Source organism: Lepidochelys olivacea, assembly GCF_965140295.1.
Source record: "Lepidochelys olivacea isolate rLepOli2 genome assembly, chromosome: 2".
NCBI lineage: Eukaryota > Metazoa > Chordata > Testudines > Cheloniidae > Lepidochelys > Lepidochelys olivacea.
In genome coordinates, this window is record NC_140412.1 from 80,564,056 (window position 1) to 80,589,193 (window position 25,138).

The window sequence follows — 25,138 nt, forward strand, 5'->3', positions numbered from 1 at the left end:
CTTAATATTTTATTCAGATTCTTAACTTACACAATTTTATTGTGTTAAAAGATGGTGAATGACACATTTCTTATTTACTAGATAATGACTAAATTTTTTACTCATGATTTATGCCAAGCTGTATTTGGTAGAAACTGGAATTCAATCAAAATGCACAAAAACAGCATTTTAATATTTTTTATTAGTTAAGTAAAAGTGCCTTAAATCTGCTGGATACAGAAGGGGGAAAGTGTTTATCAAAACATATTTTGTGTTTAAAACTGATGTATTAAATAAAGAAAGTAAACTGATTTGTTTCTGGTCACCATGTCCTTCAAGATTTTAGAACTAGTAGATCTCATCCTCTCATATCTAGTTTTTATTCATAGATTAGAAAAGGAAAACAAACTTTCCTGCTTTCTCAGCTCTAAACTGCTTTCTGAACTTTAAATGAATTAATTACTAAACTGAAGTAGTTGAATAAACTGAAATGAAGAAAATATTCTTTCTGTGCCTGCAGAAGAGGCTACTGCTGGCACAGGCTTGTTGAGCATTTCGGCAAATTCTAGTTTCTGGTGCTTAGCTTTTACCAGTTCAGTGGTTTGACTTCCTTTGAAAATTTTGCCAGCAAACGTGTTCTGTTGAATATTTTTTTATTTAATTTTTGATTTTAATAGCTTATAATTGCCATAATTTCAAATGTAATTTTAAATTAGTTTTTAAAAAGAAAAATGTATTTTCTTTAAATTAAAAAATCCAATTTAAATTAGCAAAACTGATTTTAAATTAAAAGTATATATTTTTTAAAATATCATTTATTTTTATTCCTGTTATGCAATCTTTCTTGAAAGAGAAAGAAGCAGAATTCATTCAGTAAGTTATGTGTTACAAATTATTCACTCAACTGTAATAACAATGATTACCTCAGCCTAGGGCATTTCCTGCAGAACTTTAAATGACCATCTAAGGTTAATGGTCCTCTGTTTGTCTTCAAGTTGTCATCTCTCCAAGCTGATCAGAAAAAGCAGGTTAAATTTGAATCCTAGCCTGAATATAGTGTATGTCACTGAGATATTTGCTACTTATTCTGTACTGGTATGTGATTCATTTTAAAGTCAGTTTATTGCTCTTTGTATAATTTTGAAATGGAATAGATTTTAAATGTGGGTTATGATCACGAAATGCTTACACTGTTTGTCTTATTTGTTACCTAGAGAAACAAGGTGAATGAGGAAATTTATTCTATTGGACCAACTTCTGTTGGTGAAGACACGCACTTTTGAGCTTATGCAGACCTTTTCTTTATTGGACCAGCAGACGTTAGTCCAATTAAAGAGAGTACCTCACGCACCTTGTCGCTTTAATATCTTGGAACGAACACGTCTAAAACAACACTGCATACAACAATGGAAGTTATTTGAGATCTAATAGTTAGGGACGGGGGAGGGAGGGGATGGTTGTTCCTGCTATTACTATTTTAGTATGAAAACAGTCTCTGTAGTTTACATGTGGTGACTGTATATTCCAAATGGAAAAAGAGATTTTGGCCAGATGTACAGAGTTTTTGTTCCGGTTTAACTTTATTGATTTGGAAACCAATATTGTTTCAATTGGTATCACCTCCTGGTATGACAGTTATAACTGGTATAAAGGTGCTTATACCTGTATAGCTTATACATACCTTTTTTGTACCAGTATAACTTCCACATTAGGAGCTTGCATTGACTTAGCTAGATCAGCTTTAAACCAATATAAATAAATCGGTACAAAAATTGTGTGGAGATGAGCCTTTATTTCATTAAGAAAATGAAAAGGTAGAATTTGCAGAATACAGCAAATTGCAACAGGGCTCTAAAATTGTGGGATCGCAAATCAAGCAAAGCCCCGATTTTCCTCCCTGAAAACTGTCCATGTAACATTTCAGACTTATGCAATATTTGATGCAGCTCTGTTCACAAAAGTGACCTTAGGTGAGTTTTAGTGACTAAATGTACGGACATGCGCACTCACTCTTTCTCTTTGAAAAAAATTCTAACACAGCATGAGGGATTTCGCTCAAACTTTACACCCCTCTTCCCCTCTCCCATCAAAAAAATATTTTCCTTAGACACCAAACCTAGAAAATTTCAGACCTAAAGGTTAATGTTGCGGGAAGATTAAGCACATGAGATTTGGGAGAGGGGGATGTTATAAAGGTGAACAAAAGTGCCTGTAGCTTGCTCTAAAGTTAATAGGCACCTGTTACAATCACATTAAATTTCTACTATGAAATCTCCTCACCCACTATTCGTATAATTTATTTAATTGTACATGGTTTAACAAAAGTGTCTTGAAGTTCCAATTTCTGTTATGTAGCTCTCCCTAGTAAGCAGTAGCATTCTTTAAAGGCCAGAATCTGGAGCCCTTACACTGAGTAGTAGTTACATGCAAAAATAGTCCTACTGAAGTCAAGGAGCTACTACTGTGAAGGCATTGAACTGCTCATGTGAATGTTGGTAGTTAATGGCTAAAATGTGGTTTGTAATTTGACCTTGATGATCGCCTCTTTTCCTCTCCAGAATTGGAAGGCTTTTTGATGGCACGGAGCCTATTGTTTTGGACAGTCTCAAGCAGCACTATTTCATTGACAGAGATGGGCAAATGTTCAGATATATCTTGAATTTTCTACGAACATCAAAACTCCTAATTCCTGATGATTTCAAGGTGAGATTTTAAGTGACTTAAGTGTGTTTGAAATTATTCTGCAAATGTCTCCACTCCTCAGAGTGGGAGTGTAATTACACTACATTTAGGAGTGTAATTAAAAGTCTACGAGGCAGGAGTGGGTTTTGGAGCATTTGACAATGCTTTTAGTCACTTGGCAGAAGTAAGGTTTGTCTCACTAAAGTGACATCCGTTGGCCTTTTCTTGAATGGTATTAATGCTAAGTTTTGCCTTCCTGACTGTAACATAGTATAGCTTATGCATTAAACTATATGACCTCTGCAGAGGGTTCCCCATCAATTCTCCTTCTTCAATTAAAAGGACTCTGTCCTGTGATCACAGGTTGACACTGGAAGAATGATGTGTGAGTCCTGACAGCCAAAAGTAAATAACGTTAAAATGTGTATAATGGGTGAACTGCAGAGTTTCATTTTCCCTTAACCTCTGAGAGAGACACATGTGACTTGTTCTTAGCATCTTTGCTGAGAAATCAAGGGTGAGTTCTTGCAACCCCATTATCTAAGCCAGATATTTATCAGTCTGGTCTAAGCTTTTTTTTTTTTTTTTTTTTTGAGAGAGAGTGAGTTCTTTTAATGAAAATTGTGAAAATCTTAGAACTTCCTGTGTGGGGGGAGGGTCATCAGTGAAATGCAAACTAGAGGCCACAGATTGGCTCAGAAGGGATCTTTATCATCCTTTCTCCCTGTGAATGTACATCTGAGTATGCATTGTGTTCCGCCATTACATGCTTACATAAGGAGGCATGACATTAGGATGGGATAGGAAAGATGACATGGAAGGCAGTTTAGAATGTTGTATAACTTTTTGTTCATCTTTAAATGCATGTAACCTGTTGAGCTCTTTTGAAAATCTGGCCCTAATTGTTTAAGTAGCAGGAAAATTAATTTGCCTGGCTGGTGAACTGAACATTAGTTTCAGTTTAAGAGCTGTATTGCAGGAACCTTTTGAATAATCTCTGATATCAACACGCTTATCCTTTTTTATACATATCTAGTATAGACCCGCCTAAGTAACATAGGTATCTAAAGGCTGCCTTCTTCATAACATTAATAGTGCACTCTTGCAGAGTAGTTTAATACATAATTATATTATAACTCTGCTGAAAATGAAAAAAAATACGCTCTTGACAGCACGTTCACTGTGGTGTTCAGCAGGTCCCTTCTAGTCACGTTTTGAGTCTTCTAAAAAGACGCATGTTTAAAGCAAATAGCTCTCCCTCTTCAGGACAGATGCTTGGGTTAGTTGATGACTCTCATTTAATTATAAATGCAGATGGACAATTATCCATTTATCATGTGCCTATTAAGCATTGTCTGTTGCTCAATTTCAGTGCAATATTGACCTTGTTACTACTGCTCCTTTGTTGTCATTACATTCCTCTACCTTCCCTGATTCTCACATTGGTTTTCTTCACCCAGACACTTTTTTCCCAAATACATGCTTTAAACTAAAAAAGATACAGCAACAACAAAATAGAAATATAAAATTTGGAAGCAAGCAAACCTAAGAGCATCAGGTCTATTTGCAATGCTTCAAAATGCATTTTCTATTATGTTTGAGGCAACATAGCAAAAACAATACTGTTGACAAAATGGGATATATTCAAAATATTTAACTTTTAAACTGCAGTAATATATGCAAATCACTATGCAAATATCTGAATCCTTTTACTTTTAAAAAAGTTGCCGTCTTCCTCATTTACATGCTTATACCTGTGCCTGCTAGTATTGCTGTAAGACATGATGGATCCTAATGATGGATTTTCTGAATCCTGATTTAGTTCTGTTCCATCTGTTCAGGGAGGTTGTCATTTTATGACATCACTATGGGGATAAAAATTTAGAGAAAGGTGGATTGCGACAATCTGATGTGCTCCATAATACACACTTCTTTTTTTTTTAAAAAAAAAAAGCAGTAAAAAACATTTTTCTACGTATTATTTCAGTCAGTAGATTTTAAGAGACCGTTTTTGCTTGTTCCTTAACTGTGCATATAGTAACTATGAAACGTGTAGAAGTGGTTTCAACTCTCGAGCTATCCTAGCCTCTTTGCCAGAATAACCGTATAAATAAGCAGTTACTGTATATTCACAATGCATCTTATTTAGTTGTGCACAGTAAAATTATATATCTTTCAGGACTACAGTTTGCTATATGAAGAGGCAAAGTATTTTCAGCTCCAGCCCATGCTAGGTGAAATGGAAAGATGGAAACAAGATCGGGAGACTGGCCGTTTTTCAAGGTCCTGTGAGTGCTTGGTGGTGCGTGTTGCCCCAGATCTTGGAGAGAGGATTACGCTGAGTGGCGATAAATCTTTGATAGAAGAAGTTTTTCCAGAAATTGGCGACGTGATGTGTAATTCCGTCAATGCTGGCTGGAATCACGACTCCACCCATGTCATCAGGTTTCCATTGAATGGATACTGTCACCTCAACTCAGTTCAGGTACGAAGTCATGAGTGTATCATTTTAAAAGTAGACCAATGATTGATTTTGTGCCAACGGACTGACTCTCTTTACCTTAACTCCAGAAGGTTTCAGTAGGCAAAAGCAACTGGGGACTTTGAGGTGGCTAGTAAGAATAGGTTTAGTTCCACAGGTTAGGGCTGACTTCCTTAACTTATTTCACATGTATATTTCCTAAACATCCTTGCAAAAGAACAAACATTGCTGAAACAAATTACTTTGAAAACCATACAACTTCCCCAGTGTTAGTCAAGTGTTTTGTGTTTGATCAGGAGCACCCTGGTGCATGTGTTGTGTTGCCATTTATGTTTTGTGTTGGATGTGAGATCTATTCTTTCTTCCTGTTCTATGAGGAAACATCAGTGAGGACATGTGTCTGCTTCTGACAAAGTGGGGCATATTTATTTCAGGGTCCATGGAAACATGCTGATTTCTTCCTGTTGTTCTTGGATATTTTTTCCATTTTATTATGAAATAATGAGAAGCAATAGTACATAAAGTGAGTCGCCTTGGTGTAAAATAAATCTGTCCTGAAATGGCTGAGGAACCCTGAGAGATAAATGTTAGCAAATCATGCACATTGTGTAAAGAGTTGTCACTTTGGATGGACTATCACCAGCAGGAGAGTGAATTTGTGTTGGGGGGTGGAGGGTGAGAAAACCTGGATTTGTGCTGGAAATGGCCCAACCTGATGATCACTTTAGATAAGCTATTACCAGCAGGACAGTGGGGTGGGAGGAGGTATTGTTTCATATTCTCTGTGTGTATATAAAGTCTGCTGCAGTTTCCACGGTATGCATCCGATGAAGTGAGCTGTAGCTCACGAAAGCTCATGCTCAAATAAATTGGTTAGTCTCTAAGGTGCCACAAGTACTCCTTTTCTTTTAGCAAATCTAGAGTAAGTTTGTAATAAACTAGTCACTTGCAGTGTTCTCTCCCTCATCCCCTGGATTGGTGACAGTAAGGAATTTTCTTCTTTTAGCAACTGCACCATATTCAACAAGTGTTTGTAGGTAAAGTATCTTTCAGTTCTGGAATTTTCATCAATACCTTTGTTGTTGTTTTTATTTAGATGCACCTGTGCAATGCTTTACACAGAGATACTTGTATCTGCAAAAAATTCTAAATTAGACCTACACATTTTCCTCTCCCACTCACCCATCACTATGTTACATATGTAACACTCAGTGACCAGGTCAGATGAGGTCAGTCCTTTTAAAGACAGACTAGGAATAATTTTTCAGAAGTAATTCTTCTTTAAGTATATGTCCCTATGGGTGCTCCACTGTAAGATGTGCGTGCGCCCATTCACTTTCAACCAGAGATTTGAATCAGCAATGTTCTATGGCTCCATGCCTGCACACTACACAATCTTGTGCTCCAGAATAATGGTATATAGGGAGGAGCAGACCCACCACCACTCCAGTTCCTTCCAAAATGCCGGCCACTTGAGTTGGAACAACTGAGGTGTCCACTGCTTCCTGGAAGCTATTTCTTTTGTTTTATTTACTCAGTATTTGTTTTGGTTTTGTTTCAATATTTGCTTTCCTTTTTAAATTTTGCATAAATTTGTGTTTATTTGTGACCGCCTCCACCCTGGGTTCCTTGGCACTGACTCCTTGGCCTTCCTCATTGGCTTAACTTCTGGGGTATGCCAGTGGCTCCAGGAGTCTAATCCTGCCAGACCTACAATAGAATTTTCACCAGACTGACAGGCATTCTAGCTGTCTCTGGTGTCTCAAAAACTCTCACATCATGTCTAAGTGCAAAGATGCACAGAGATTAAAAGCATGTTTCACAAAGAAAGGAAGGTAAGATTGAAGCTTCTCCTCATGGCACACTCCTGTAGGGTCCGAGTCCTTCCTCCACTCCCCGCAATGCTTCGGGAGTGACTGAGGTTGCTTCAGAGATGAAGCACCCTAAGAAAAGAGAGCCTTTCTTCTGAGAGAACCTCCAGAAAAAGGGGTAAGTCACCTCCTTAGAATGGATCCCAGGGAGACCTCATGTCCCATAATGAGTACCTGCAAGGGTCGAACAGACATTGACACTGAGGTCTCGGTACCACCTAAGCAGAGGTCCTGTTCAGATTAGCCTACCAGCAAACAGCACTGATAAGCACTTTCCCCAGCACCATCTTGACATCGGGACTCATCTAAATCCAAAGACTCAAGAAAATCTGAGATGCTGGTACTAAAGCCTTCCAAGAAGTCAGATAGAACCCTTTCAAGCCTCTGCTCCCTCTCCAGTACCATTAACTTTGGGTGGCATGCACTTGGAGCATAGAGCTAATATTTCAGTGGCCACTCTACCACCGACGTCAACAGCTCCCACTTCTCTTTAGCAGCTAGAACTTCGGTACCACTCCCAGTTCCAACTGCCCATTGCCATAGGCCTCTGGCACCTTAGCAATTCTTTTTGGAGGAGGATCTGCTCATCTCAGAGGAACTGAAGTCTCTACCGCTTAAGGGGCACTGAGAGAAGTTACCTGCCAATACAGATATGTCCACTGGTTATCTCCTTCTTTCATCTCACACTAGGAGCCGGGCTCCCAGTACTCACCCATCCTCCGGTGCCTTCATAGCCCCCAGCACGGTCTCTGGCAACAACACCATGAGCTTCTGCTTTGGACATGGGACGCTACCTCAGACTCTGAAACGTCTGGGCAGGGCTCTTCCTTGCTGTACCATCTTACACTGCTTGCGGTGTACCCTAGCGAGAAATCACCAGAACCCAGAAGGCACTCTGGGCATTTTGAACACGAATATTCCTGGGAACTCTCCCCTTACCCACCTTATTGGAATCGCTGGACGTCTTAAGGGCACCAATTCTGTAGGGTTCCTGTCTGGAAAAAGCCGTGTTTTGACTTCCCACAGGGGCTGCAACAACCTTTGGCATGGCAGCAATAGTCTCCTGTACCATATTTCTCATAAATATTGGAGGACATTCAGGAGCTACTTGCAGAAGAGGAGCTACTTCCTCACACAAGTCCTTCTCCTCCCGCCCCCCTCCCCCGCCCGACAGTGTGGCGATGCTGCCGCCGCCACCACCCTCCTATGCAGAAAATTTTATGGTATTCCAGGACCTAATGACACAACCTGCAAAATCTGTTCAAATCTCCTCAGAGGAGGTACAAGTATCTCAGCCCTCTCTGGATATTCTATGTGTCCCCCATCCCCCACCCGCAAGTAAGATAACTCTGCCTATTAATGAGGTGCTCTTGCCTCTAGCCTGGCAGATCCCTGCCACTCTTGCATGTACCTTCAAATGGACAGACAAAAAATATTCCGTATGAGTGAAAGGGCTGGAGTATTTCTTCCCTCACCCCACCCCCCAGCTCCGTTGTGGTGGACGCAGCCAACAAGAAAAACCACCAAACTCACTCAAGATTAACACCCTCTGAAAAAGAGGCTCAATACCTAGACCTCCCCAGCAGGAAGAGACACTCGTCCGCTGCTCTTCAATTTTAAGTAACAAATTGTCATGCCCTGATGCCAAAATATGATTTCATAGAATCATAGAATATCAGGGTTGGAAGGAGCTTCAGGAGATCATCTAGTCCAATCCCCGGCTCAAAGCAGGACCAATCCCCAACTAAATCATCCCAGCCAGGGCTTTGTCAAGCCTGACCTTAAAAACCTCAAAGGAAGGAGATTCTACCACCTCCCTAGGTAACGCATTCCAGTGCTTCACCACCCTCCTAGTGAAAAAGTTTTTCCTAATATCCAACCTAAACCTCCCCCACTGCAACTTGAGACCATTACTGCTCATTCTGTTATCTGCTTCCACTGAAAGCGGTCTAGATCCATCCTCTTTGGAACCCCCTTTCTGGTAGTTGAAAGCAGCTATCAAATCTCTCCCCACCCCATTCTTCTCTTCCACAGACTAAAGAATCCCAGTTCCCTCAGCCTCTCCTCATAAGTCATGTGTTCTAGTCCCCTAATCATTTTCGTTGCCTTCCACTGGACTCTTTCCAATTTTTCCACATCCTTCTTGTAGTGTGGGGCCCAAAACTGGACGCAGTACTCCAGATGAGGCCTCACCACTGTCGAATAGAGGGGAATGATCACGTCCCTTGATCTGCTGGCAGTGCCCCTACTTATACAGCCCAAATTCCATTGGCCTTCTTGGCAACAAGGGCACACTGTTGACTCATATCCAGCTTCTCATTCACTGGAACCCCTAAAATAAAATAGGTCCTTCTCTGCAGAACTGCTGCCTAGCCATTCGGTCCCTAGTCTGTAGCAGTGCATGACATTCTTCCATCCTAAGTGCAGGACTCTGCATTTGTCCTTGTTGAACCTCATCAGATTTCTTTTGGCCCAATCCTCTAATTTGTCTAGATCCCTCTTATTCTATCCCTACCTTCCAGTGCATCTACCACTCCTCCCAGTTTAGTGTCATCTGCAAACTTGCTGAGGCTGCAACCCACTCCATCCTCCTGATCATTAAGGAAGATATTGAACAAAACTGACCCTTGGGGCACTCCGCTTGATACCGGCTGCCAACTAGACATGGAGCCATTGATCACCACCCATTCTGCCCAATGATCTAGCCAGCTTTCTATCCACCTTATAGTCCATTCATCCAGCACATACTTCTTTAACTTGCTGACAAGAATACTGTGGGAGACAGTGTCATAAGCTTTGCTAAAGTCAAGGAATAACACGTCCACTGCTTTCCCCTCCTCCACAGAGCCAGTTATCTCGTCATAGAAGGCAATTAGATTAGTCAGGCGTGACTTGCCCTTGGTGAATCCATGCTGACTGTTCGTGATCACTTTCCTCTCCTCCAAGTGCTTCAGAATTGGTTCCTTGAGGACCTGCTCCATGATTTTTCCAGGGGCGGAGGTGTGGCTGACTGGCCTGTAGTTCCCCGGATCCTCCTCCTTCCCTTTTTTAAATATGGGCCCTACATTAGCCTTTTCCAGTCGTCCGGGACCTCCCCCAATCGCCATGAGTTTTCAAAGATAATGGCCAATGGCTCTGCAGTCACATCCGCCAACTTCTTTAGCACTCTCAGATGCAGCGCATCCAGCCCCATGGACTTGTGCTCATCCAGCTTTTCTAAATAGTCCCAAATCGCTTCTTTCCCCACGGAGAGGGCTGGTCGCCTCCTTCCCATGCTGTGCTGCCCAGTGCAGTAGTCTAGGAGCTGACCTTGTTCGTGAAGACAGAAGCAAAAAAAGCATTGAATACATTAGCTTTTTCCACATCCTTTGTCACTAGGTTGCCTCCCTCATTCAGTAAGGGGCCCACGCTTTCCTTGACTTTCTTCTTGTTTGCTAACGTACCTGAAGAAACCCTTCTTGTTACTCTTAACATCTCTTGCTAGCTGCAACTCCAAGTGTGATTTGGCCTTCCTGATTTCACTCCTGCATGCCTGAGCAATATTTTTATACTCCTCTCTGGTCATTTGTCCAATCTTCCACTTCTTGTAAGCTTCTTTTTTGTATTTAAGATCAGCAAGGATTTCACTGTTAAGCCAAGCTGGTCACCTGCCATATTTACTATTCTTTCTACACATCGGGATGGTTTGTCCCTGTAACCTCAATAAGGATTCTTTAAAATACAGCCATCTCTCCTGGACTCCTTTCCCTCTCGTGTTATTCTCCCAGGGGATCCTGCCCATCAGTTCCCTGAGGGAGTCAAAGTCTGCTTTTCTGAAGTCCAGTGTCCGTATTCTGCTGCTCTCCTTCCTTCCTTCCTTGTGTCAGGATCCTGAACTCGACCATCTCCTGGTTACTGCCTCCCAGGATCCCCTCCACTTTTGCTTCCCCTATTAATTCTTCCCAGTTTGTGAGCAGCAGATCAAGAAGAGCTCGGTCCCTAGTTGATTCGTCCAGCACTTGCACCAGGAAATTGTCCCCTATACCTCCCCAAAACTTCCTGGATTGTCTGTGCACTGCTGTATTGTTCTCCCAGCAGATATCAGGGTGATTGAAGTCTCCCATGAAAACCATGGCCTGTGATCTAGTAACTTCCGTTAGGTGCGGGAAGAAATCCTCGTCCACCTCATCCCCCTGGTCCGGTGGTCTGTAGCAGACTCCCACCACGACATCACCCTTGTTGCTCACACTTCTAAACTTATTTCAGAGACTCTCAGGTTTTTCTGCAATTTCATACCGGAGCATACTTCAACAACTGTTCAAAATTTACTCATTTTATTGATCACTTGCCACAGGACAAGAGGGAGCAGTAACAAGCCCTCATTTCCAAAGTCCACTAATCACCAGAGTTTCCTTGCAGACCGCCCTCAATGCTGCTGACATAGCCTCATGATCTCTGTCCACTACTGTGATGACTGATAAGCATCCTGGCTCCAGTCTTCCAACCTTTCTAGGGAGATGCAAAACATGGTGAAAGACTTCCTCTTAGAAGGGCCTAAGTTGTTCAGTGGTGATACTGTTGCCTCCCGCCACTCCTTCAAGGATTCAAGGGCAACCTTAAGGTCACTTGGCATTTATATACGTGACAGGACAACGATTCCAACCATTCCAGTACCCACCCTATCACACCTATAAGGTCCAAACCTCATAAGAGAGAACCACCCCTGACAGCAACCCCCCTACCTGGGCTTCCTTCTAAATAACTATTTTGACAGCTGGGTCAGGGGACATGAGCAATCCCCTCTGGATCTGCTCTGTGAACCCAACTTCCATCCTCCCTTTAGGAACCGCCTAGCCCAATTTCTACCTACTTGACAATTTATCACCACAGACAAGTGGATTCTGAAGGTGGTTTGGATGGGATATTCTATTCATTTCCATTCTGTCCCCCCTTCCACTCCTTTTTCAGGAACCCATCTCAGCCTGTCCTGCATCTGGGAGTAATAGAGCCGGTTACCCTAGAATTTGTGGGAGAAGGTTTTTATTCTAAATATTTCCTGGTTTCCAAAAGAAATGGCAGCTGGAGGACAATTGAAGACCTCAGGAAACTGAACACCTACATTCTTTTCCAGCACTTGAGGATGGTGACTCTGGCTACCATAATCCCATCCTTGAATCTGGGGGGTTGGTTTATTACCCTTGACATTCAAGACATGTATTTTCACATTGCTATGCACTCTTCCCAAAAACGCTTTCTACATTACATCGACAGCTCAGAACACTATCAATACCATGTCCTTCCCTTCTAACTCTCCATTGCCCCATGGGTCTTCATGAAGATTCTCTCAGTACTATTGGCTTCCCAAGGGGGTGTTCAGCTCTGGAGGTCATGCTTCACCTCCCGCCCTCCTTCCCTTCATCTGCAGAGTCTCCGACTCTGTAGTTGAGAAGGAACCATAGCAGCAGTGGGTTCAATCCTCCTTATATACCTTCACTCTGGAGCACAAGGACACGGACACTGTCGATTCAAATCTCTGATTGGTAGCGCATGGGCCCGCACATTCTATGGTGGAGCACCCATAGGGACAAAACAAAGTGAAGGACTCAAGTTACTGAAAGGTAAGTAACCTCTCTTTTTTTTTTTTTTTAAATGCATTAGAAAGTTGTGGGTGGGGGGGAATGCAATGGTATCTAAAGGAAAGCTACTAATTAAGACATTCTAGCAGAGTCTGTTAGCAGAGCTGTGCATTCTTTGTTCTTCACCTGGATCACAGTTTATACAAGGTCGCAATCTAGCTACTGCAAGTTGATCATCCTTCACCAGCAGTAGCAGTCTTGGTTTTTTGTTGTTTATTTTACATTTATTTTCTCTCTTTGCAGGTACTTGAGAGGTTGCAGCAAAGAGGCTTTGAGATTGTTGGCTCATGTGGAGGAGGGGTGGACTCTTCCCAATTCAGTGAATACGTACTGAGGCGAGAACTCAGAAGGACATCTCGTGCACCCTCCGTCATTCGAATAAAGCAAGAGCCTCTGGACTAAATGGACATGTTTCTTTATGCAAAAAAGGGACGTTACATGTGCAGTTTGGACACCAAACAAGTCCTGGAACTAAAATTGAATAAAGACGCCTTTGTATGAAATATAGAGACCACACCTGAATTAATATGGGAGCATTTTGAATCGTAATAATAATAACCTCAAGGTGTAATTATATGTCAAAAGATAGGAAATGCAAACAAAGGAAGGGGGGGGAAATGGGAAGGTAGGGTTGGTGCTGTGATAGCCATTAAGTGTCCTAGGCCTTCTTTAGGCCCACTTAACGGTAAACAAGCCATTATCATCAGAGGGGAGACAGAGTTCTCCTATACATTTTCCATTACCAGAGTCCATCCACTTTCCCATGTGTATGTCTTGATTCAAGTTTATTTGCATATGGAGGTTTGTGTCGGTGTCTTTTTAGAGGTAACCAGGCAGGAGGACTTCAGGAAACATCCATCCATTGCAGTGAAAGATAGTTGACTGAGATTTTAAACATAGTCTGTACAGATGTCAAACACTTTTGTCTGCCCTCACAGATGTGAAAAGTTACTCTTTTTTTGTTTTAAATGAGTTGAGTTTTTTGTTTTTGCAATGGGACCAGAATTAATACTTGGTAGAGTTGCTCTAGTTTGAATCAGCTGCTTTCCTACAATTTTTTAAATTGTATAATGATAGGATACAATAAACTCTGTTTAAAATAATGAGGGTGTGGATTAAACCAACAAAAGCAAAAGAAATTTAATTAAAATAATCAGTCAGTAGCTCACTCTGTTATGCTTCCCCTAGTCCTATTCGGGTTGCAGAATAGCAAGTTATCTTGCATACAGAGAGCAAACTGCAATTCCCATGCTGGGTAGAGTGAGTTACAGGAAATAGATGTTCTCATTGGCCTATATTAGAAAACCTGTCTGGTGCACCCTATATTGCTGGTTTACATTCAACACTAGTTTTTTAAGCTTTGTCTGAGTTTGAAAAGAGGCTATTGTGGTATGGGACCATTTTCAATACTGGTAAAACTTAAAATAATAATAATAAAAGTTTGGCCCAGAGAAATCAGTCATGAAAATAATGCCAGGTAAATGTTCTGAAACCTATAACTAATAATAGTCACATCATTCCTTTTTTAAACATGGAGTTGGCAGCTGTAACTCTGAATTACCTTAATGACTGTAAGTCAGAATGTTTGTTTTTAATGTTGTTAATTTCCCTCATTTAGGGCTAATAAGTTTCTGCCTGGAAGTGAGACCCTTTGGCTACACCATTGACCTTATTATTCTTATTACTAGGCAGTAACTTTGTACACAGTTATCCTGCAAGTTATTCTTATTGTGCAACATCTCATTGAAATCAATTGTGCACGTGCCCAGTTGATGTCAGTTAGACTTTGCAAAGTAAACATAATGCGTAAATGACACTACTGCACAAACTGTTCATGGGTTGATGATTTTATCACATAAGAGGCACCAGCAACCACATTATCTTTCGTCCAAAATATTTCTTTATGCAATATTACACTATATGACTGTGTATTACTATGGAAAATCCTATTGAATCAATGGTGCAGGCATTCCATTCATTTCAGTGAGACCTTGCTATTTATTTAAAAAAACATTGTGAAAAGTAAATACTCCATGTAACAAGGTTTTTAATATAGTTCTGATAACTGAAAAAAGTAAACCATTTTTTCTGGTTTTTATTAACATTTAGGAGAGGGAGGGATATTTAATATTTTCTTGGCAGTGCATCCCATTGTGATTTGAAATGAGCAGGTTATGGAATCACGGCGGGGGGGGAGGGGGAGAGGAACTCCAGAAATCTAAGTTATAAGGTTTTAGTTTCCTGCTGATCTGTAGGTATACACTTAGGAAAAGCTAAAATAGCTGCAAAACAATGCTTGTTTTTGAGTAATAGTAAGTACTCCTCTTACAAAATAAATAAATGCTTGTACTCCCCCCCCCCCCCCCGAAGTTGGTTGTTAGTTTGCACAGAGGTGGAAAAGGAAACAGCTGAATCCATGGGAAATAAATATTGTAACCAATCTTTAAACTGAACATAATTGGAGATGGTCGAATAACAGTTGTGACTTTGAAAAACAACAACCCACAGCCCAGGAATTGATATTTGCATTGGTGCAAAGTAGTCTGAAATGGTTGCAACTGAATCTGAATCTGAAAAACTTGAATATACATTATGGAAACTCTGCCAGGCTGTCTGAGTGTAGTGTAGCTACTGGGACCTTGACTTATTACAATGCACCTGTCTGTCCTCTGGTCTGTGTAAGCACAGAGATCATTGGGGTGGATGGGAAACAGGCATCAAAAGAATTCACTTTATCTTTCCTCTTAAATTCTACCACAAAACATTTTTGTTGCTGTTTTTTCAAGTTTCTGGGTTTTGTTCAGATGGCAGTTTTGTGGCTCTTTATACAACATACCTGTTCAGCTCCCTGAAGCCGGAGAAACTTCCTGTTCTTTCCAAATCCCTGAATGGCCAGATATGCTTTCACTGAATGTTCATTCATTAGGAAATGAGTCATAAATCATTCGGAGACCCTGAATGTAAATGTCACTGTAATTATGTTGTAGTTATGGAGTAAGAGGTCACAGACAAAGTAATGACTAATGAAAAGTAATAAGATGCAGGAATAAACAAAACATAGATTTTTAGAGAGGAAACAGATTAGTTTTGTGCACATGAAGGTCACGCTTGTAACAATGTGTCTTTAAAATGTTGCTTAGAAAATCTGATCAGTAGACACGAGCAAAATATCCAGTAAGAGAAACAGAAAGGATGAGTATAAGGACAGCTCATTTCTGGAGGCTAATAATTTTTACTTGCACAATAGTTTTATTTATCTATTTTTTTAGTATAACTGTATTTTATGCCATCAGTGGGTGTTTTATTTAGCTATACCAAGTGGAAAAATGGCAATGAATGCCAACTCTACATGTCTGGCAGGTTGATTAAGCAACTATCAAAGGGACTGCTGTGCATGTACTCTGAAAATGCCACGTGACACACCCTTCCTTGAAATAAAATTTTGGAGGAGGAAAAATTCTGACTTCCAAAGAACTGTGGTAGCATTGTTGCTTTTTGAAAAGTTAACACTGGATTTTTACAAGTAGCTCTCAAAGGTTTCACTTCTGAAATGCAGTACAGTTCTTTCCCAAATTCAACCTTAATATACACTAGGTAATGCAAGTCTTTATATATAGTGACTCTTGAAACTCCCAGATCTGATGAGTCCCTAAACTGAACTAATCAATCCTTTCTCCCTTTGATCAGGTGGGAAAAAATTAAGTCCCTATTTTAGTCACATTTGTAGAATTGCTACATACCAAAAAGTAGTTGGTAATTCTGTTCCCCACTCCTCTTATAACAGGAGCTTTGCCCAGTTCCATTCTGCAATTTCTTTTCCCAATTCATTGCCATGAATCTAGGAGAAAGCTGAATTGTGTCTTTTAAACTGCACTGGTCACCAGGCTCATATTTTCAATTGTTGGCTAGCAGGGGCATGAGTAATTGGGAAGCAATTTTGGGGGGAGGAAGGGAGGGCTGTATCACACTGAAATTTGACTAAGTTGGTCATGCTGCACAGTGAAGTTAATCCACAGGATGAAAAGTCATATGACTGAAGATGTAACAAAAGCCAGCAGGGACATCAGTGGAGCCTGACTCTGGCTACAGAGGACCATCTGAAGGTACATTATTATGCTAAACGTGAGCTGATTTTTAATTTACAAAGAAATAACTTGTTCGTGGACCCTGAATATTTTCCATAGACCTTTTCAAATTGGTTCATACTTTAATTATAAGGTTTTGCATTCCCATGAGTGAATTATCAAATACACTTTCTCTTTGAAGTCCACATTTTTTTAACAGATAACTTGGAATTCTATTGACCAGTGTTTATTTTTTAGAGAAATAAAACAATTTACTCGAATCTGTCACTTCTTTACTGAGAAATTCTATATTATGAATCATTTCTAGTGGACAACTGGGATTTGAATGCAGGCATTCTTGTTGCCTGTGGTTTATTTACAGTGGAAATGAAACCAAGAAACCCTCAGGGCCTTTAGACCAGTTGATTTTTCTCAGACTTCAGTTTGAATGGTTTATTATTTCTTGAGGGGCTGCAGGGATCACCAGCACCAAAATCAATACTTTGCATTAAGTCTCTGTGTTGTCTTTGGCTATTACCTCACCGAGCTGGTTATTCAAACCCCCAGAAATAAACTGAGTATGTTGGATTAGATGTTCTGTGTTTGAGATAGAAGCTGTTGAAATCAAATCACCACCCCTCTTCCAACACAGATGCAAGATATATAGTTGAATTGATAGTACAAAAGTTTCCTCCCAACATTCTATAACTGTAACTTGAGCGAGAGCATTGTTTTCATATTAGCCAATGACTAACTTCAGTATTTGATGGCATGTTAATATTAGCACTTGAAATTGTCCTTCTTTTGGATAAGACACTTGTTTTCAAAAGTAGAAATGTCCCGTGGGAGATGCTGGATACTTTTTGTTTTCTGTAAATATATATATTTTTATAACTTTCTTGGCCTGCAGTTTAATACATTATTGTGCCATATGTCCATGAAATAAACAAGAGAAATTATCAATAGCTAACTTCAGATTTTCTTTTAAGAACCAGATTCTGCTCCCCATTGCTCACATTGGATAGTAGTTTACTCCTTAATTAATCTCGTTTGGATTTGATTAGACTATTTCATGGAGAAATGCGCTACGTAATGGGGGTAGGGGGTCAGAATCTGGACCAAAATGATCAATTGCCCACAATCCTGTATTTTAAAATTTAAAAAAAAAACCTTACATTTTAATATCAGATCAGAGTGAGAGAAACACACCTTATCTCACAGCAAAGTTTAAACATTGCATTCCTGACAACTCCTCCTATTTTCCCATTAGTGTGAAAAATTTGCCCTGAAGTGACCAGCTCCTGTGTCTGTACGTGTAAGTCATGCTGAGCACTTGCTGAGCTACACTGGTCAGCTCTATTGCATTTAAGAGTACAGCTTTGATTAGCTTTTGTGGATGGATGGTGGAGGAAAGAGAAAGATCCATGTGATTTGTCTCTGTACTCTGAGTTGGGACTGATAAATGAGTTCATCTATAACACCAAATAGTCTTTCTGTTTCTGTTCTACTATGTAGCTTGTCAGTATTTTTTTTCTGAGGAAAATATGTTATATTGGATGCCTGACCTTGCCTAGTCACCACTATTAAGCAGCCTGAAATTTATAGGTATGCAACATGTTAAGTACACACCTCAATTTGGGTGTCCAATCTTTTTTTAATCTATACATAAAGTCTACGTTGACACTCTAGCTTAATGTACTGTTAGTTGTATTTGTTCTGATTTTCCATTCTATTACATTCAAATTTATGGATTAGTGAGGATCAAATAAATTGATGTTTGATGCTTCAATTGATTTAATCCAGAAGAAATTACACTTGGTATACAAATCAGCACATGGGATGCTAGTTCAATCTGTAGCAGCTGTTTCACTAATCCTTACAGTTTCCTAATAAATAACCTATTTCAGATTTGTATTTGGTGTCTTGCATTGAATACAGTTATTGTCAGATAAATGGTGAAATTGGTTGTGAATCTACTTGTCTTTTCCTCTATATTGTATTTGTTCTGCTTGGGTGTATTTGAGAAGTTCCATAGTAATACTTTGCCTGCTCAGAAGATGGTACAAATCTTTAATTAAACATCTCGGCACCTGTGAGGGAGGTAAGTGCAAGCATGCTCCTCTTACAGATGGGAAAGCTGAATTATTAGAGAGTAATGATTTGTGCAAAGCTGCAAGCAAAGCGGGTAGCAGTGCCAGGATTCACACTCAGGTGTTCTTGGCACTAATCCACCATGCCATTAACTGTCCTTTCATTTCCTTCACAGTTACACTTGCTATACAAAACCACTTGGGGAACATTGATATACTGTGATGTATTACTTTACAGTTTGCTCAAATATGGCATAGAAGCTTTATAGCCACTGCCTTTCAGTCTCAATTTTTAAAATTCCTGTGTTGATCTTGCATATTCTCTTGGATTTTTTTCTTGTTCCAGTTATAAAACAAAAAACTGACGTGTTTAAATAACCTCTGTTTGGTTCTTTATCTTTGTCCTCTGGGCCAGTTCTTTAATTAGTATCTGTAGTCTTTTATTTCTGAGATTTCAATTCCCTTCCATAGAACTAAGGGATCATAGGGAAAAAAAAGCTGTATAATAAGTGAAAGAGGCCTGGTAATTCATATTAGCTATCTGAAAAAAAAAATCCAGGAAAATACACCTGCTTAAAGGGATTACAGTTCAGTTTTGATTTTTATCAATGACAGGAGTCTTTTAAAGTTATGGGTGCTAATGGATATGTTTGTTCAAGGCATGGCTTGATTTTAGCTTCAAACAATCCAAAATTGAAATTGCAAAATAAAAAAGATGAGGATTAAACCTCTACATTAACTTGGTCCTTCAGTATCTGCTTATCTTTCTCACAGTAGTACTGTGTTTGGATGAGTAGCTTAAAAAGAGTACCATATTAACAACCTTAGCCAATGCACCTTTAAAGACTCTACTGGTTGGCTTAGAGATAACAGTACTGCTCAAAATAGTCTTCTGATGCATTACTGATAGATATAAGTTAAAGCCATAAAACTTGCAGCTTTATCAGGCAATATCTACTAAATCCTGGAAGCATGTAAGATAACCTAAACGTAATCTACTTCATATCAGCTCTTCCAGTGATGGATAGCAAAACAAAAGCAGGACTAATGAAAAATTAATGAAAACAGTTACTTCCATAAGAAAAATGATCTATTTTTCCCACCTTTGTATTGATCTTAACTGGCCCTGTAAATGGAAGTGTATAATTTTATCCTAAGGTAAAGAGGGTTAGGGAGAGCAAGCCTATAATTCTATTCATGTTTGTGACACTTTCAGGCTAAAAAAACCCCAAGCACTTTCCTTAGAATGTTAGTCACCTGTGAATACAGACTTCAGTAATGTGTTTTCTACTCAGGCAAACTGCCATGCTGTTTGCCAGACATTTCATGAGCAGTGGACTTTAAGTACTTTTGAAGGCTAATAGGGAAGTACAAAGAAACAATGTTTAGGAAAAATCAAGTATATTCCATATAACTTGGGTATTTAACATGTCTGATGCATTCATATTTGTTTCTGACTCATCTTCCCCTTTGTTGGAGAAACATTTTTTTAAAAGACCCATGTCTCTTTTCTGTGAGCAAATCCGTATTCACACCCAAGAGTGCTGGCAATCTTTGTATGGCCAAGCTAACTGGGTTAAATTGTTCCTTGCACTAGTTTAAATAGTGAGATCCTCTCACTTCTGTTTTCTTCACACTTTATCGTTGATGCATTTAAACACAGCTGGCTTTTTTATAAAGTGAACAGAACATTGCTGACTTTTTCAAGATACTGTAACATAAATTGATCTGTTCTAATACTTTTCTGTAAATTGTATATTAAGTTATTAAGCCCTCACATATTTAACGTTAATGTGTCCATCAAGCCCTAACAGTGCTGCTGAGGTGATATATCAAAGGGACTGGAATATAGTCAGATTTTGATGGAAAATAAGTGTTTTTAGTACAAAGCTTAGGAAATGTATCTTTCCCATTCCCCATTCTATGTTGTATAGGCCTCTTAATATCTCCTTTGGGGGAGAGTGTTACATACCTACCTGAGTCTGTGCTGTGGTCAGGAGGTGAGAAGGGAGATGTTTCTGCACCTACAGGTAGGTGAGTACTACTTTGTTACCTTTTCCCATTTTCTGGAATCCCCTGACCTGTCTGCCCTTTTGGTCACATACTTGACCCCGTTGCTCTCTTCTTTAGTACACCGTGTCAGCCAGGATGGATTTGATTTAAATCACTAGACAGGAAGACACAATTTAATCATGGTTTTCTACATAAAAGTGCATTCTTGTTGGTTGTTATAACCTTCATACATATTCTTCACAACTCAGAGATGGATGTAGGTTTCATTTTTAGAAGGTACACACTATACATTTTTAAAGTGATTTATTTGAAAACTTTTCAGATTAGTTTTACAGCTATATCAGAAAATGAATGAGTGTTTGGTTATTTCATTTACCAAAGGTAATTGAAGCAGATATTTATGAAGTCATTGGGCGGTGAATGATCTCCAATTCAACAGGTTAATCGTTAATATTTGGAGGATTTTCTTGCCATGCTGTATCAGGTGGAGAACATCACCAGACAGACATTTAAATTGTTTTATTTAACTAAAACAACAATGTTACGTATTCTGGGGTTTTTTCTTCAACAGCAAACATATAATATTTTAACAAAACAAGCATATGAATTTTTGAATTTAAACATTCAAGTTTTTTAATATCAGGTTTGTTTTTGTTAAAATTGTTTTTAACTAAAATAGTTAAATGACATTTTTTTTAAAAAAATTAAATTGACTGTGTCAGCCAGGTCAACATGAGAAACTTAAAATACTGGCTTCTGCAGATAACTCAGTCGTCTTCACCTTCATTTTCCTGTTTGTTCATAATCTGGAAAAGAAAATCAAGCTTTCCTGCTTTTTCAGATCCCAAACGATTTCTCAGTTTGGAATGAATTAGTCCAAAGCAAGAAAATATTCTTTTTACACTGGCAGAAGAAGCTACTGCTGATAGAAGTGAGATTATCACTTCAACAGTCTCTGAATCCAAGTGCTTAAGTGACTTCCACCAGTTCCCTGGTGTGACTAACTTTAAAACACCATCAGCAAATGTATATTTCTTGAATGGTTCTTATTCCCAAACTGGGTCTCTTTTACGGCCTGCTGCCATTATAGGTTTTCCCTTCCAGTGAGAGAATGGTATGGTAGACCTCAAATCAATGAAGGCTACACTCAGAAAGACCTCAAGACTTCTGGAATATGCTGCTCAGTTTTCTCACATTTATCTCCGGACTTCTTCTCCTTGTCCAGATCTATTCCGCCCCCAACAATCTGCTAGTCATTGAACTTTTTGAAACTTTGCACTTTTAGAGAGAGGTAAGGGTTTGACTCTGTGTACACAAATTTGCAGAGGGACAATAGGGTTGAAGTCTGTTGTTTCTCACCTCTATATATTATTTATTTAAAAACATTTTTGCTGTTAACAAGAATGTTATCCTGGAGACACAAATCCACAGTTTGAGAACTGCAAAACTAAGCATCTCTGATGGTATCTTCTAGACGGAGTACTGAGTCCCGCTGGGTAGATAAAAAGATTAACCTAAGTAATCTATACAGAAACCCCTAGAACCCCGTAAGATTGGGTCCCTAATCCATGAACTATTGGAACTCATTTACAAAACTTTTCTTAAACGTTACATGAATATATTGTCTCATACTATAGAGTCAGAATTTATAATCCCTATTCCATGATGAGATATCTTTGGGCTATAATGTATTTTAATTAAAACTATCTTTAGGTAGGTTTTTTCCTCAAAAAGCATTTTATCAAAAAAATCTGATTTTAAATAAAGTCTGAGGTTTATTTTATTTTTTTAAAACCTTGATTTTTATCCACCCTTATGTCAGCCACATCTTAGGCTGAATGTTTTCTTTGCAATGGCACGACAACAGCTCCAGTAAAGGACACATTGCCTCTTATAGTGAGTTTCATTTAAAACTGGATATTTACCACACCTCACTGTTTAGCTTTACTCAGTTTGTATTACAGAAGCACCAAGAAGACCCAATTGTGCTAGGCCCTCTATAGACAAGAGGTGGCATTCCCTAATCTTAAAATGAAAAATATTGTGGTAAATGACTCTGGATGGTAAGTGTCTAGTTTTTAATGGTGCCCACTGTCTATGAGGTATATCGCTTGGTGATAGCTAATCCAGTGGAGATCTGAACAGGGAAGTGTCAAGATCACAACATGAACAGTAAAAATTACCCATAATTCACCATCAGCACAACCTCATGGTAGCAATGATGGATACAGTAGTGTAGACAGGGCTCAGGAATTTATACCATTGTGACATCTAATGCACCAGGACAGTAACACCAAAGCACTGCTTATGCCAATGTGTCTGTCAGGGTGCTCAAAGCATGACAGCCACTTCATGGCCAGTAAATAAAAATAGGGTGACCATACATCCCATTTTGGCCAGGACAGTCCCCTTTTTAAGCTCTGTCCCAGATGTCACAACTTTTTTTGGCAAAACTTGGCATTTGTCCTGTTTTCTCTGATGTTCAGTTGGCAAGAGCAAACAGAATAAACGCCCACTTTTTACAAAAATAGTGGGGTGCACCCCCCCCACCAACTGGGCACAAAGGAATTTTCAGGAGGGGAGGGGAGCGGCTCAGGCCCACCCTGCACTGTGTCCCGTTTTCACTTTGAGAAATATGGTCACCCTAAATGAAGAAATACTTCCTGCCTCAAAGAGCTTACAACACAAGGGTGGGCATATAGCGAGGTTACACAGACACACACACTGTACATGAGTGTCTACTTGGTCCTCACTGTGGGTCCAGACAAGATTCAGTGCCATGCATCCATTGCACAGTGCTGTGAAGCAACAGTTTACATGAGCAAATTGCAGTCTGAGTCTAGAGCTTGCAACCACTTTGGAGAAATTAGCCACATCTTCAAGAGCTGTTTTTAAAAAGAGCAATAGGGAAAAGGGGCCAGAGAAGACCCACAAAGCCTTACATGAAAAGACTTTAGGGACCTGCAACACAGTGAGCGTGCTGGCCCTGATTCAGCAAAGCACTTAAGCACATGCCTAACTTTTGAGAATGAGGCGAAAGTAGAACAGCAGTAGAGTGGGACTAATTATAGGCTTACGTTAAAATTAAGGTTTCAGAGTAGCAGCTGTGTTAGTCTGTATCTGCAAAAAGAAAAGGAGGACTTGTGGCACCTTAGAGACTAACCAATTTATTTGAGCATAAGCTGTAGCTCACAAAAGCTTATGCTCAAAAAAATTGGTTAGTCTCTAAGGTGCCACAAGTCCTCCTTTTATTAAAATTAAGCACATGTTTGAGTACTTTGTTGGATGGGGGGCCAGCATGCCAGGACACTGCAGCATCCAGTCCTAGCTTTCCATGATCATTAATCTACACTGAACTTCAGAGCCAGAGAAGCATGAAGTGCACGTGGGGATACAAAGGAGCAATATTATGCAAACAGAAAGGGCCTTAGCTATCAAAATAACCAGATGCTGATGGAAAGAGTTATGCACAGTATTAGCATGGAGTGAGCATTGAGAGTCACTGACAACTCTGGGAGTAGTATTTTGCATGGACTGAAGTCCGTTGTGAACAGAATTGGCAAGCCAACAGCCTGGGAGTGCTAAAGATGTCTACAAGTATGAAACTTATGGGAGTAAAAGACAGCAATGTACTTTCTCCTTAACTCATAATAGTGGGAGGAAGCAGAATGACCTAAGTCAAGCATAGGAGTGGGGATGGGTGCATGGCATTGAATTCCTTCATTCTTTAAAGAAGGGGAAAAGGAAATTTATGTCTCCTGGTGTGATGAAAGGGACAAGTCAGCCATGTTAAAGTTATGTCAAGCAAGGAAGAAGAGACTTCTGGGAAAAGTTGCTCTGTTGCAAATTAAGTTTTGCCTTTTTTCCTCCTCTCCTCCCCAAGATTTGTATGTTGCTGTACAGACCATGTGTGTCTTCAGCTTGACCATTACCTCACTATACTTTGAACAAAGTGTGTAATGGACTTTAAAAGTGACCTGCAAAAGAAATATAACCTTTTTTTACTCTTTTATATATACTGACTGCCTGACCTTCCCTCCCACACATATTCCCTTAAAAATGTTTGTTCTGTTTGTGTTTTGGAGCCTGGGAAATATCATACCAGTAACAGCAAAAGAAATTACAGGACTCCTTGGGGAAGCAGAGATCTGCAGGGGAAGACTTCTGAGTCATCACACAAAAGGGTACGGTTGTTGAATCTTTCAGAAAGAGCTTTTTCTCCCCAGTGCTTCTTGGGAGTTGGAGTTAAATAAGTGTACACAAAGCTAAAACATTTTAAACAGTCTAAAAATTGGTTACACTCTCTGTTTTAGTTTCATATCTAAATCCTATTAGTTCTCTA

At 39.6% G+C, this 25,138-nt stretch overlaps 1 protein-coding gene across 4 annotated transcripts in view; it reads left to right on the top strand.

Annotated features, from left to right (window-relative positions):
* KCTD1 (potassium channel tetramerization domain containing 1) overlaps positions 1-16,103 on the top strand; it is a 148,944-nt gene extending 132,841 nt beyond the window's left edge. For all 4 annotated transcript variants that reach the window (XM_084621912.1, XM_084621913.1, XM_084621914.1 and 1 more), the window contains exons 3-5: positions 2,538-2,682; positions 4,841-5,146; positions 12,873-16,103. In XM_084621912.1, coding sequence (XP_084478038.1) covers positions 2,538-2,682; positions 4,841-5,146; positions 12,873-13,031 — 610 coding nt within the window. In that variant the 3' untranslated portion in view covers positions 13,032-16,103. The remainder of the gene's footprint in view (positions 1-2,537; positions 2,683-4,840; positions 5,147-12,872) is intronic.
* The last annotated feature ends 9,035 nt before the right edge of the window (positions 16,104-25,138 follow it).